This window comes from Apium graveolens, chromosome 4 (assembly GCF_009905375.1).
Source record: "Apium graveolens cultivar Ventura chromosome 4, ASM990537v1, whole genome shotgun sequence".
NCBI lineage: Eukaryota > Viridiplantae > Streptophyta > Magnoliopsida > Apiales > Apiaceae > Apium > Apium graveolens.
The window spans coordinates 111035710-111047200 of NC_133650.1; the positions used below are offsets into that span (position 1 = coordinate 111035710).

Sequence of the window (11491 nt, forward strand, 5' to 3'; positions counted from 1 at the left end):
ACTTCTTATCCGATTGGTATTTAAATTTAAACTAAAGATATACGTTTTTAAAACCTTTTCTTATCTATCTTATCTTTAGTTTAAACGTGTTTCTAGATTATCTTAACATTTGAATTAAAACATAATAACCGTGAGATTTGGTCAAGATCTGAAGTTGTGTTGTTTGTTCGAAAGTTAACTTAATCTATAAATACACTTGGGTATACTTACTTTTGAGATTGATCCACGATGTATACACCATACCATCAGAGAAAATACAACTTGCATTCGTTAATTATTCTTTTTCTGAGCTCTAGTTTAATCACGCATATTTATATACTTAAAGTTCATAATTTCAGTTGTAATTTCTATTTAAACTTGTATTGTTCAAGTTGTAAACATTTGTTGCTGAGTAGTAGAGTTTGGATAACAAGGGTTCAAGGAGTTAAATTGCTAGACAAGGATATACAGGTTTGGTATAGGGCTTAGAGGGTAATTCACTCAAGAGAACATGTGTTATCAACAAGCCGCTATGAGGAACAAAGGATAAAGAGAGATATATTATTGAATCTTGTAATCTTATCATTTCAGTGATTAATAATATATTCTCTTACCAAGTTGGCAAGGGACCATAACGTAGACCATTAGACGTAGGGGTCGAATCTGGCTAAAACTCCCCGTGTTATTTTTACTTGTTATTTATTTTCTGCTTTGCATATCGAGTGTTAGCTTCTTGACAATATATATTCAAATTTAATTCTGACAATTTGATAAATATTTAGTAACTTATTAATATTGATTTTAGTTAGCCTCTAGGCGTAGAATTTCACAAGCATCGTGAAAAAAAAGAAGATATTTTGACGATTATCTCACTTTAAAAGCCATTATAACGAGCATATTAGATATGCTCTTAAAACGCTCGCAAGAGTTTATGTTATAAAAGGCACAAATATTACCTCCTCTGTTGTTACTTACAGGCCCATCCCAGACAAATCCAACTTACAAGCAGCAAAGCCCAAAATTTGTTCATCTTTCCCTCCTCCAAAGTGTTTGCTCCCGCTGTTGCTTCCTCCACCATAGCCCCAACTGGTTCTTGTTTGCCTCCGTGTATGAATATGTATATATTCATATTCTTTATACCATTGATGCTACTTCATTATTATTTGATACTAAATGGGTATATTTTTGTTCTTTGTTTTGGGAAGCATGAGAGAAATAATGACTATTCAAGCTGGAGCCTTTGCTAATTTTATTGGTTCTCACTTCTGGAACTTCCAGGTTTATCAATTTTTTACATTATTTTATTATTTTTCACATCATTATTCATTTTATGTTCAAGAATGTGTTTGTTTGTATACTTGTTGATGTAAAGTTGGGATCTTTTTGTGTTTGTTTTACTATCTTTATATAAAGTTTTAATCTTTTTATCTGTTTTTGTTATTAATAACATAAAGTAGTTGTTATTGTGCTTTGGAGGATGCAATTGATGGATATTTAATTTTTGTCTCATTTTTTTTGGGGTCAACTACTTTGATGTAATAGGATTTTGATTAGGGAGCATATTGGATAACTATTGCAGACTTTTTTTGGTTATCGAAAGAACTTCTTCTGGTTGTAGCAAAGCAGAGATACCCAAGAAGCTTTTAACTAAATAGAATAGTGCTGCGTAGTTAAGTTTGATCCAATTACTCGAGTTTTATGTGCGATTCTGCACTAATCTAATAAACAACTTAAACGTGTATCCCACTTATGGGTAGGGTAAATTGTACGCAGACCTTGCCCTGTGTACTAAGGAGCAAATTTATGTGAAGATCCCGGCTTGTGAATAAAAATTCTTGAGAAGCTGAGAAAATATGCTGCACTAATTTTTATGTTGAACATATGGGCACATAGGGTACAATTCATGTGTGTGTTTATAGAGTATTATAGAGTGCAGATATGAGCATGAAATATCTTGCTTGCAATATTTAAAACTTACAAGCATCCTCCTTGTTGTAGGATGAATTACTTGGGTTAGCTGAGAATGCCCCGGCTGATTCTGTCTTCAAGGACCAATGTATCGATATGGATGTACTCTACCGTACCGGTGAAACACAACAGGTGGAACTTCTGCTAATGTATTATTAACACAAGAAATGTTTTGGCATACAAAGTATATAAAATCTTGTACAGTTGCATGTGTAACCTACTTTTGATCGTAAACTCTTGTTTGAATTTTTTTTTGATATTATTGGCTGCTAAAAAAGTAAACTGGTGTGTTAGAATATGATGCTTTTTTTTACCTTGATTTGATTTTTTTTGCGGAAAAGAAATAAAGAATTAACTTCGTTAAAGTAAGAATAGTTTTAGCCACCAGAAATTGTGGAGCTCGCAGATAATTATTACTGCTTTGCCGCTGCTGTTTTCTGCCAAGGTCAAGGTGAGCCTAACTAAATCGTGTAGTAATGAAGGAAGCTGCTGAGTTTGTTGTCATCTAACATTTCCACACTTCAATGAATTGCATATATAGGAGTTGGGATATTATATTTGCATGTATGTACAAGGCGAACATATTTGTTTCTAACTATGATTTTATATGATTTTGGCTGCGGTAAAGTTATCATTGTGTTTTCGGTTGTATTTGGATTTTAATATGAACTTTTCTTAAAGAATGTTGGGTTCACTATTTTATCATGTAGTTTTTCTTGGCAAAAAATAACATGGTTTATGATGTTCAATTTAGTATCTGATTAGTAAAAAGTATGTTGGCATTGATATCTTTGTTTATATCAATATTACTTTGTAGGTTGTGAATCTTTTGTTTACACCAGTGTTGCCTTTGGCTTGCAGGGCATTGACACGTATACTCCTCGCTTGCTTTCAATGAATTTTCAAGGTAACTGAGCTATAGTGCAAGAATTCTAATATTTTGTGCATATATTTGACTTCAAAGCGTAACAGATTATGTGGGGTTATTGTATATTAATTTAGTGTTTAAGTTCTGGGAAATTGTTTACCATAGAATTGACACAATTACGCTATTACTATTGCATAGATGGCACCGTGCTGAGTTTGTCCTTTCCTTTTCCCCAAACGGTAGACAGAACTACTGCTATTACTATTGCTTCTCGTCCAGTGCAATGGATCTGAGAACAGCTACTAACTATAGTCATACACAGAGGATTGAAGGTAGTTACGGACACTGGTCCTCTAGTTTGCATGTCTGGTCCTTGAATGTAGTATGTTAGTCCCGAGCTAACCACCCCCTATCGACATACATTTACGTAAATATAAATATCATTAAGGATCATCTAGTCTCTTAATTAGTTTTGAAATGTAATTATACAAGTAAGGTAGATAGCTTACAGCATAAGCAGGAGCAAGGAGCTTAGAGTTCCAGCCGACAGCCCAGACATCAGGATGATGAGCTTCAGCCACGAAGGTGACAGCCGCGCTGAGAATTGCACCCATCAAACATAATAAGAATGCCAATGAAAGCTCTGCCGGATATTTCTTCAACGTAATTGACTGCACCAAATGATCAATTGCATTATATAAAAAATAATGCGTTTAACTAATATTATAATTTATATAACTATTAATAATTTGTTAATTATACAAGTGACTTACTTGTAAGACAAATAATAAAGACCATGCAATACAACCAATAGGTATGAAAACAGTTCCGCTGAGCCAGTATTGATCAGAGGAGGCAGCTGCTGTGCCCGTGTCAAATAGGCTTTCTTTAGGGGACCAAATAAGATTTATGACGGGGCCTTTGTATACGGTCATTATCAATGCTCCTTCAAATGTTACTATGGTTCTTATTACCTTAGCTTGACTTCCCATTTCTCTCATCTTCAAACGTTTAAACCTGTTAACATCATTCCCACCGTCTGATTAGTACGTAACACGCAGACGTGCATGGAGTGTGTGTTATTACTTAATTATCAGAAGAAAATTGGAAATTATTCATTTTCAGCCATCTCATGGTTACTTACCGGAGAAGAACAGCAACAATAAAGGTAATAGCAGGAACAGCATTCATGATGCCAGATGTGTATGATGCCGAAGTCAAACTCATCCCCAAGTATGAAAAGTTCTGATCAAGCACTGGCCTACATTTATCATTGGCTAGTCGAATTTATAAAAGATCTCTAAAAAATAATTACCTCATCTCTTGTCTACTAGTGCTAATTAAATAATTATTTAGTTGATTAAATTTTGTAATTGATTTGTGCTTCCAGTGCAGCATGGCATGTATGATGTATTTATTCGAAATTGATCTCATTGTGAGTGTGGTAGTTACAAAACATTCATGCCTAACAAATCAACAGATAGGTAGTATAATAATACGACAGGTTTGAATTATTAATAATAAATGTCCATTACCTGCTTGAAATTTTGAAATATACACACGCATACTTAAAATATTAATAATTAAATGTATATCTATATGTAATTATGTATTTTAGATATGTTAATTTTAAATGTATTTCAGAATTCTATTGTATTTCGGCTACTATAGAGTATAGACCATAGATATGTGAAATTGATGTATCATGGAGGAAGCAATATTGACACCTTAATCACGGGAACAAGACACAACCATAGACTCACAATCTTAGACAAAGCACTGTTAAGTAGATCAATGGGTAACTTCTTTACTGAATCCCAGTTGTTACCTGTGGACATTGTATCTATCAAAAGAGAAAGCATAAAAATATTTTTTTAGAAGTAGTATTTATTAGAAATCAAGTGTGTTTAACCGTGATTATACAGTTTACCAATTCATTCTTTAAGCATCCTTTTGTGTGTTGACTTGGGTCAGAGGAGTTCAAATTTAATAGGATATGTAAATATCATATTATGTTCAGGTTTTTTCTGCCTTCACTTCTATTTCCTATCAGTTTTGCTAGTAGATCGGCATTAATGGTGTATGCAAAGATGTTATTGTATAGCCGAGTAAAAAAAAATACAACTAATATATGCAGCCAACTAGTTTTCTGCTTCATCTAAGACCAGTTCGAAAAACTTGTTCATTTAGCATTTACTCACAACAGCCTCGTCAGATTTACACCAAGTTACCCTGACTTGGGTACTGGTGTAAAGTGGCGGATGTACACTACTGGATGGTGTGTCAAGTGACACCAATATTTTGCAAAAACATTTTTTTTAATTTTGTAGCTACATCACGGATCTTTGCAAATCAAGCTTCAATCATCTTAATTCCCCAACATCTTTATCTCCATTTTCATAATTCAATTTATGGTTTAATTATTGTACTATTTTGAATAAAAAAATTAAAAATGTTATATGTTTTAAGTTCGTTTCAAAAGAAATTATATATTATAATATATTAGTTATAATTTAGAGTTTGATACTCCTATGTATTAGGTGAGATGCAAATAATTTTTAATATGTAAATGCAAAATTTGGTTAAAAAATTATAGTTATGCCAATGAAATATACTATGTACTCTTATAACTTTCTTAGTACGTACTTATGGCATTTTCTCATTAATTTGTGACACACTATTCATTAAAATCTGTATCTGCCACTGCTGGTGTAGGATACGGGTGCGGATCCAAGGGTCGGACTCTTGGTTTTTAAAAAATTAGGATTCGTGGATATGGATTCAAAATTGGACACGGGTGCGGGGATTCGGCATAACCTTTTTATACATTATATTTTTAAATTTGTGTCTTCTACCACACAAAGTAAGCATATACATAATTGTTTATGTCATATTTATAACATAAATTAAAAGGATAACATGAAAATAGTAATCCATAGACATCCCTCCCTAAAATTAAGAGGATTTAGTTGTTGTAAGGTCTTTTAAATTATATTGAACTAGATTTTTTAAGGTCAAAGTGTCCGGTTTCCATCTGAAGGATCAGACTCAAATCCCATGCCCACACCCATGTCATGTCGGATGGACACGGGTATGAGGGCAAAATTGAAGAGTCCGGGTAACTTAGGATTTACAACATTTTCAAATTGAACAAACTCAATGACTGTATTCTGCCTAATCACCAGTATCAGCTGCTTTAGCGGTTATCTCTCCACCTTTAGCCTCTTATTTTATCACAAAATTTGTATCTCTTTCATTATTGTAGAAGTCACAGACTCACAGTTACATGCAAAGTGGTGTGTTTTTACCTCTAAAAGCAATAATTATCTTAAACCTTACCTATTTCAATGTTTATATTATAGGATCTCTTGGATTCATGAGTTCACGGGGTACGTTGTACAATGAGAATCAAAATGTCCCATCAAATGTTATCACTTGGTGAGACTCTGTTACATTCATGTATTGGAAATCTTCTTGTGTTATATGGATCTATTCGAAAATATAACTGCAATTGAAGTCTGGATCAGATGCAACATATAATTTCAGCATGCTGAGTTGCCAATATGATGTTTTCACTGTTTGTCACTTCCTCCTTCCCAATCTAAACGTCCTCTTTCCTTATCCTGGTCACACGGTGTCCCAAATATGTCCTGCTTTATGACCAGTTCCTTTTTGTGTATAACAGTCAGCCATTTTCATTTATCACATACCGATGTCCTGCTAGGGTCAGTTACTGTTTTTTTATTTCACTGTTTTGCATGTCTGATAGATGGCCCTTTTCCACCTTTTACCCTCAATTATGTAAGTTTCACGTATGGAAGTTTCAAAAATCTCTCTTAATAACTTTAAGTTTTAGGGCAACATTGTACATCGACTAAGTTAAGGTTTAACTTTTAAGTCTTCCTTTTTTTCGCAAAAAGAAAATTAAATTTTGTTTTTCTGGATAAACAAAGTTTAACCTGAAGCACCATTTCCGAAAAAAAGTAACATTTCAACACATATTTTTTAATGAGCTGCAACAAAAGCTAATACGACAGCTTGATATCTAAGTAAGCTATGGCTATAAGCTGAGCTGACAAAGAAGCAATGTTTGAAGTTAACAGCTTCAGTAGTTAACTTCGTAACAACTGGATAACTCAAAATAGAAGTAGGTTCACCTGAGCTATTTACCTAGTGTCTTAAAATCATCATCTTCATCAAGTTACTTAGAATTATTTATCAACTACTAAGTTTGCAGGCACTGGGAGTATAAAGGCATTGGAAGTATTAGAATTTTCTTTTCAATTTTTTCTGTAAATGTATCTGTTTATCTCTTAAATGGATTAAATTATTAATGTGCAGGGCTGGTGATGTTTCCACAACAGTTGCTGAACCTCAAAAGAAGAATCTGTTTATAAAAAGTTTGTATGAGGAAGAGCAGGAGGAATTGCATACAGGAAACAGTATGGATAAAGGGATGAATGAACTTGAGACTGATATACGCGACAAGGATATAGTTGACAATCTAGATGACACCGTTCAATACTGGACAGACTATTCAAAAGTTCATTATCATCCAAAGAGCCTGTATGAGATAAATGGATTGTGGGTAGACAGTGAAGAATTTAACAATTATGGAATTGGAAGAGATGCCTATTCTAGTGGTCGAGGAGAAGAATTATGCGAGAGGCTTCGCTTTTTTATCGAAGAGTGTGACCATATTCAGGTGCCTTTTATCAATATTTTCTTTTTTCTTTTCTACATGCATGCATAACATCTTACAGGATACTGGTTTACAAGCTACTTTTTGTCCACAATTATGTGTTGGATAACCTTGTCTACTTTTGCAGGGAATTCAATATGTAGTAGATGATTCTGGAGGATTTTCTGGTGTGGCTGCAGAGTTTTTGGAGGCTATGGCCGATGAATATTCAAACATCCCAGTTTTGCTCTATACTGTGCGGAATCCTACATCCAATAAATATATTGGAAGCCGGAAACAGACAATTTCTCATCATATTCAGGATGCAGTCTCTTTCTCAAGATTATCATCCTTCTGTAAATTGATTGTACCTCTTGGTTCGCCATCCTTAAGTAGAAGTAAGCATATATCTTTGTGGACTTTATCTGATGATTTAGCAACCTTGGATTTCTGATATATTAATAGGACTAATTAATTAATATAAGATTTTCTATGTTGGCATCAATAAGGTAATATTGAGCAAATTAATGATATGATTTAATCAAATGCAGATGTGTCTTCATTGTATATCATAGACACCAAATGTAATAACATCATAGATTTTTCAAGGAACGTTCATTATCTTTGATTTAATAAATATCCTTCCTTGCTTTCAGATTCCAGATATCTATGTATAAAGGATGAAAAGCCATACTATTCAAGTGCAGTTTATGCCTCTGCACTGCATTCGTTATCTTTGCCTTTTCGGAAGAAACCACTTGGACCTACTGCTCAATCACGTTATGAATCAGGCTGTTTAAGTGTTCACGAAACAATACAGATGTTGGCAGGCCAATCTAGGCAGAACAAAGTTTCTACTTTAGATGTTGCAATGCCTGCACCTTCTCTGACAGGTAACTATTAGTCTAGACTTCCACTTCATAAATTCTTAATACATGTGTGTTTCTTGTGCATGTTGTCAACTTATAGTTAGGTCAAACATACAAGTTGTTTTCAAAATTTAGGTGTTACAATTTTCTTAAAGTAGCTATAGCTTGCTTAAATGGTGACTTCAGAGTTCAGACTGTGTTGGATATGTTCTTTGACCAGATGTTTGACTTATTTGACCTTATTTTAAATTTATCATCCTACTTCATTTCAACTTTTTAAGTATACAAGTCACAGTGTACCCGAAGATCATTCTAGGACACCTTATGTGTTCACCTTAAATAACTTAAAAACATGTAGGCTGGAACTTAAGTTACTAATATGTTGATTGCTGAATGAACCCAATCTTCTGATTTAATAATTTGCTCACCCAGGGAAAGAAGCAGGGGAAATTTTATTAAGAAATATGCAGATGCTGACCCCAGAGACGAAAACCAATTCGGAAGACTTGCAAGCAACAGAGGTGATCACTTTGCATGGAGTACTTGGATCAGGTACATTATTTCTCTTATTAAATTTTGTTTCTTCATGAAATGTGCTCAACATGCTCTTGAAACTTATTAGACTTGGTTTTCGGTTTTCCAATGTACAAAATTACTAGTGCCCTCTATAACTGCAAATAAACCTTCTTATTGGTAAATAAAACTAAACTTGCAGCTCCTTGTACTTGTTGACTGGTAATCAGTAAAGGACCTATAAAATTAAAATGTGAAGTAGCTATGGACATGCCAAGTTCAGAATAGGCCAATAGGGTGCAGAATTTGTAAAGAATTCTTTTGATAGTTTCAGAAAATTAATTTTTCTATTGCTTCTTGAGAAGAGTATATTTTGACTTTTTAGAGGCATCTGATGAAAATTTAAAATTCAAGCAAGTGATTAAAGTTCTGAGATACTGAGATGTCAAGATTGGCTCTCTACATGCTATATTTCTATGATCATTGTGTATAATCATCATCAAACAGATTATTATCAATTTAAAGTCTGATAAGTCATAGGACTCGTAGCTCAACTTTTATAAGTTATACTGGGAATCTGTTAATTTTTTGAGAGAAGGAATTTGTTAATGGATTAAAGGGAATGTAAATATGTATGTATAATTAAATTCTTTTATGACAAGCAGTATGGTGTATGGGCCTTGAAAGTTGCCTTCTTTGTATGACTAATGTGTAGAGTATTCTACTGGAGAAGATTCAACCAGTAACTATGCTCTTAAATAAACAATCGAGAGGACAAGTAATTAGAATCTGGAACTTATCTTTTAGTTCTGTAAACTAGAAGGTCTACAAAATACCAAGAGAAGTGTGAAGATGATGATGAAAGTAGGAGGGTAATTCAGTTTTAAGCCATTTACAAGAGCTATATATAATCCTTCATGTTACAGCACTATGTTGTGAATGCTTGGTCTTTCTATTTTCTGCTGCAAAATCTAGAGTAGCCGTCAACCATTTCATTGAAAAGTTCTCCTTTTGATATTATACAGGTGGTCATCATGCATTGGTTGCTGAGGTCAATGATGCTATCCAAGCTGCTTATGAGCATACAACAAGTCCAAAGTTCTCTCACGTTTCAGTTGCTCGTTGTCCGCTTCCTATACCATTGCCTTTCCCCTCAATCTTCAGCAACCTTGTTGGGCAGCATGGTGAGCTTCAAAGTGCAACCTCATCGTCATCATCAAAAGGATCCCTTGATGTCCATTCCGTACCCATGGCAGCAAGATTGCGTTCGAGCAGTGCTATCTTGCCATTCTTGGAGACTAGACTGCATAATTTCCGTAGGTTTGGTGCTGAACGAGGAGCTCTTGGAAAGGAGTTGCTTAAAACCTGGGGTTTCGAAAAAGATGACCTGGAAGATGTAGAAGAGGAACTGCATAAGATGGTCAAAACACTTGTCCCTGAATCTGAACTATCCTCTGATTCTGAATAGGAACATAAGCCTAACTGTGTATCTGGTATTGAATATTACTTGAAAAGCTTCACAGATCATTTCCTATCAATATCAATTTTCGGAAACACAATACATGCATCAGTTTCTGACTTCATTATTAATCCGATTTTCAAGTGGCGAGATGCTCTCAATGACTTCATTAGTTTGCATTATAGAAACCTGTTTCGAAAATATAAGTATAAGACTACGTATATAAATATTGGAGTTGGTTTGTTTCCGGATATTTCTGATTCGGGAGGGAGATTGCTACTATCCATGACCCTGAAGTCTCACTGAATGTGCATCTTGTTATGTGGCACAACTGAAGGGGTATATTTGTTACAACACTGTATTCACAGTTGGACCTGGGAAAGAAAGGCCAAAATGGAAGTTGTATCTGTTGTGTGTTATGGTAAATGGTAGGGGATAATTTCAACAGGGCTAACAACAGACAATCAAATCTTGAAGAATATAAAGTTGTTCCACATTTTTGTCTCCGCAGATACCTGAAATGAACTCAGTAGTGTAGAAAATTGAAGTAATTTGTTGTCAAGAAATAAGTAGGTACATGTGTATGCAAACAAAGTCCAAGCTATAAGATTTCCAAGATTGAATCGGTTGATCATAATAATATAGTACTTGTCTACGTATATACTCCGTTGATACTGATTAGCCCCCACCCCCTTGGTCAAATCCGCAGTAAAGCGGTCATGTGTCTGGTCATCCTTATATTTTCCTTTTCGGGCCAAATGTTTGTATTGGGTGTACAACATACATACATGCAGAGGACGAGCTACAATAGCGGGACCCAAGCACGATCAGCAGCGATATTTTGTTTTTGATTTTTCATTTTTTTTTTACTTTGAGTAAATCACAGACTTGTATTCGAGTTTTATCCAATTTTACACTTTAATTGATGAAGTTTGAAATTTGTAATATTTTGATCATGTCAGTCACTTTTTTTCTGAGAAATAGGCTAACAATTAATTTTCTGAGAAAAAATATATTTTCAGAAGATAACAGTTAGCCACTATTTTCAAGATATTAGAAGTGATACTATCTGACCAACATATTATAAAATTCAAACATCTGTCACCAAAAGTTCTAAATAGATAAATTTCAGCCATGCACCAGTACTTCTAAAT

General features: G+C 34.1%; 1 protein-coding gene across 4 annotated transcripts; it reads left to right on the forward strand.

The window, feature by feature from the left end:
- The first annotated feature begins 886 nt into the window (after positions 1 to 886).
- LOC141719033 (uncharacterized) lies at positions 887 to 10441 on the forward strand. 4 transcript variants are annotated; one of them, XM_074521418.1, is made up of 10 exons: positions 887 to 1096; positions 1180 to 1257; positions 1978 to 2079; positions 2809 to 2854; positions 6178 to 6253; positions 7157 to 7520; positions 7645 to 7894; positions 8153 to 8389; positions 8798 to 8917; positions 9904 to 10441. In XM_074521418.1, the coding sequence occupies exons 2-10, from the start codon at positions 1186 to 1188 to the stop codon at positions 10344 to 10346; spliced, it is 1710 nt and encodes a 569-aa protein (XP_074377519.1). In that variant the 5' UTR covers positions 887 to 1096; positions 1180 to 1185; the 3' UTR covers positions 10347 to 10441. The 4 variants fall into 4 exon arrangements, with proteins under 4 accessions (XP_074377519.1, XP_074377516.1, XP_074377518.1 ...); XM_074521415.1 differs by having other exon boundaries at positions 1185 to 1257; XM_074521417.1 differs by having other exon boundaries at positions 887 to 1086.
- The last annotated feature ends 1050 nt before the right edge of the window (positions 10442 to 11491 follow it).

Excerpts from the sequence above, each read along its gene's own strand:
- LOC141719033 (XM_074521415.1), top strand. Across the intron at positions 6,254-7,156 it reads CCATCAAATGTTATCACTTG|GGCTGGTGATGTTTCCACAA; the intron begins GTGAGACTCTGT and ends ATTAATGTGCAG. Across the intron at positions 8,390-8,797 it reads GCCTGCACCTTCTCTGACAG|GGAAAGAAGCAGGGGAAATT; the intron begins GTAACTATTAGT and ends TTGCTCACCCAG.